This window comes from Xenia sp. Carnegie-2017, unplaced genomic scaffold (assembly GCF_021976095.1).
Source record: "Xenia sp. Carnegie-2017 unplaced genomic scaffold, XeniaSp_v1 HiC_scaffold_71, whole genome shotgun sequence".
NCBI lineage: Eukaryota > Metazoa > Cnidaria > Anthozoa > Malacalcyonacea > Xeniidae > Xenia > Xenia sp. Carnegie-2017.
In genome coordinates, this window is record NW_025813539.1 from 498,960 (window position 1) to 501,549 (window position 2,590).

At 36.9% G+C, this 2,590-nt stretch overlaps 1 protein-coding gene across 1 annotated transcript; it reads left to right on the forward strand.

Moving 5' to 3' along the window:
- The first annotated feature begins 261 nt into the window (after positions 1-261).
- LOC124459313 lies at positions 262-1,100 on the forward strand. Its single transcript, XM_047008801.1, has 3 exons — positions 262-514; positions 652-765; positions 928-1,100. Exons 1-3 carry the CDS (start codon positions 262-264, stop codon positions 1,098-1,100), a joined length of 540 nt encoding a protein of 179 aa, XP_046864757.1.
- The last annotated feature ends 1,490 nt before the right edge of the window (positions 1,101-2,590 follow it).

Sequence of the window (2,590 nt, forward strand, 5' to 3'; positions counted from 1 at the left end):
GCGCGCGCCCTGTTTACTTCCTAGGACTGGAAACTAATTGACACGGGTAAGAGCTCCGTTTACTTCCGGGACCATACCTGCACCATAACTACTCAAAAACAGAGCTTTCTTTAAAATTGTTTTATAGTTCCTAAATGTTGCTTTTAAGAGTTTTTCCAGAGAAATAATTGTTGCAATGCTTTCAGATTTAGCAGATTGGCTGAAACACACCTGACAAATTCGACAAAAGAATTTTACATAAAAGTTTTACCTTATACGGGAATGAACATTGTTTGTCCTAGTGAAGCGTCCGTTAACACGTGGCGATCACGCCCTTTGTATACGGATTCGCTGTATGAAAACCTGTGGCACGTGAACAAAGCGGGATACGACAAATGCGAAGTGAATGACGGCGGTAAACTTCTCTTGGTGTGCAATAATCCAAGTTATGTCAAAAAATTGCAGTTAGGATTTCATCCGCGATACTCAGCTAAAGAGCCAAGATTTATTCCGGGAAAACATTACTACTTTATAAGTAAGTGATTTCATTTTAGCAATAAATCCATTTCTATTCAAGTGGCTAGTGTAAGGTTCGTAAGTCCCATGCCCGACTAACTTTAATCGACTAAATGATCAAAATAACCATCACTTAATAATGTTTGTATATACAAGGTACAAGCGTTGGTTATCCTGAGGATCTTCAAACCCGGAAGACTAGTGGGCCTGATGGACATTGTTTAACCAATCACATGAAACTTCACATCTATGTTTGCAACCCTAAAGTTGGTAGGTAGCCAGACATGAAGGAGTCAAACATTTAGTGTTTCAAGTGTGAAAAAAACAAAACTTTTTGTGAATATTGCAAAATTAAAACTCATTCCTTGTTGTACTGACTCTATTTGAAGAAGTAGGTACATGTAAGTATATCACAGTATGTTTGTAATTCAGAGACATGCATCTGGGAGCCACCAATATGCGAACCACCAAAAGAGATTCAATACCGAATGGAAATGATCAATGGTGTACTACAAAGACCAAGACTGCCAAGCCCACCAACAACTGAGAGCACATCATCAATAACTAAGTTGAAAAATAACAATTACTACGGGAGCAACATCTGAAGTTTTGCCCTCAAACACTGCAGTACAGAGAAGAATGTAAAGATGAAGGTAAAGATAATTTAGGCTATTAACTGGATCTCTTTACCATGCCATGAGAGTAACTAGCTCACTCAGTCAAAATTATCTGAGCATGCACAGTCCACTCAACCTTTTGTCAGAGTTTATGGTTATGACATAATAAAACTGGATTTACAAGTACCGATTCTAGAGTAAAAAGGTCTCTTACTTTAAATCCAGCACAAAGCGATTGTGTAGCTGTTATACTTTCATTTTCATTCGAGAGTATAAAATGTAAGTTTACAAGTTCAGTAGCTTAAGTAGTTTTTAAATTAAACTATGAGTATACTACCACCTATTGATCTCATTTACCAAGACAATTTTTTTTTGGTTCGTTTTATTGCCTCCGTTCATTTCGTGATGAATTTTGTTCTTGGTGGTGTCATACTGTTATGACAGTACCAAGAACAACGAAGAACGAGGTATCATGGAGGTGTCATACTGTTATGACACCACCATGAACAAGAAGAACGAGGCATAAGATAAGAGGAATATTACCTATATAAAGAAAGATAGTGGAAGCTATGTTTTTTAGTGGATACGTGGATACGCAGTGACGAGTTTAAAGAACGAGGCATAAGATAAGAGGATTAGTTTAAAGAACGAGGCATAAGATAAGAGGACTAGTACCTATATAAAGAAAGTTAGTTGAAGCTATGTTTTTTAGAGGATACGCGGATACGTGGATACGCAGGGACGAGTTTAAAGAACGACGCGTAAGATAAGAAGATTATTACCTGTATAAAGAAAGATAGTTGAAGCTATATGTTTTAGTGGATACGCGGATACGTGGATACGCAGTGACGAGTTTAAAGAACGAGGCATAAGATAAGAGGACTATTACCATATAAAGAAAGATATTTGAAGCTATGTTTTTTAGTGGATACGCGGATACGCAATGACGAGTTTAAGGAACGAGGCAAAAGATAAGAGGACTAGTTTAAAGAATGAGGCATAAGATAAGAGGACTAGTTTAAAGAACGAGGCATAAGATAAGAGGACTATTACCTATGTAAAGAAAGATAGTTGAAGCTATGTTTTTTAGTGGATACGTGGATACGCAGTGACGAGTTTAAAGAACGAGGCATAAGATAAGAGGACTATTACCTATATAAAGAAAGTTAGTTGAAGCTATGTTTTTTAGTGGATACGAGGATACGTGGATACGCAGTGACTAGTTTAAAGAACGAGGCATAAGATAAGAGGACTATTACCTATATAAAGAAAGATAGTTGAAGCTATGTTTTTTAGTGGATACTCGGATACGTGCATACGCAGTGACGAGTTTAAAGAACGAGGCATAAGATAAGAGGACTAGTTTAAAGAACGAGGCATAAGATAAGAGGACTAGAACCTATATAAATAAATTTAGTTGAAGCTATGTTTTTAGTGGATACGCGTAGACGTGGATACGCAGTGACGATTTTAAAGAA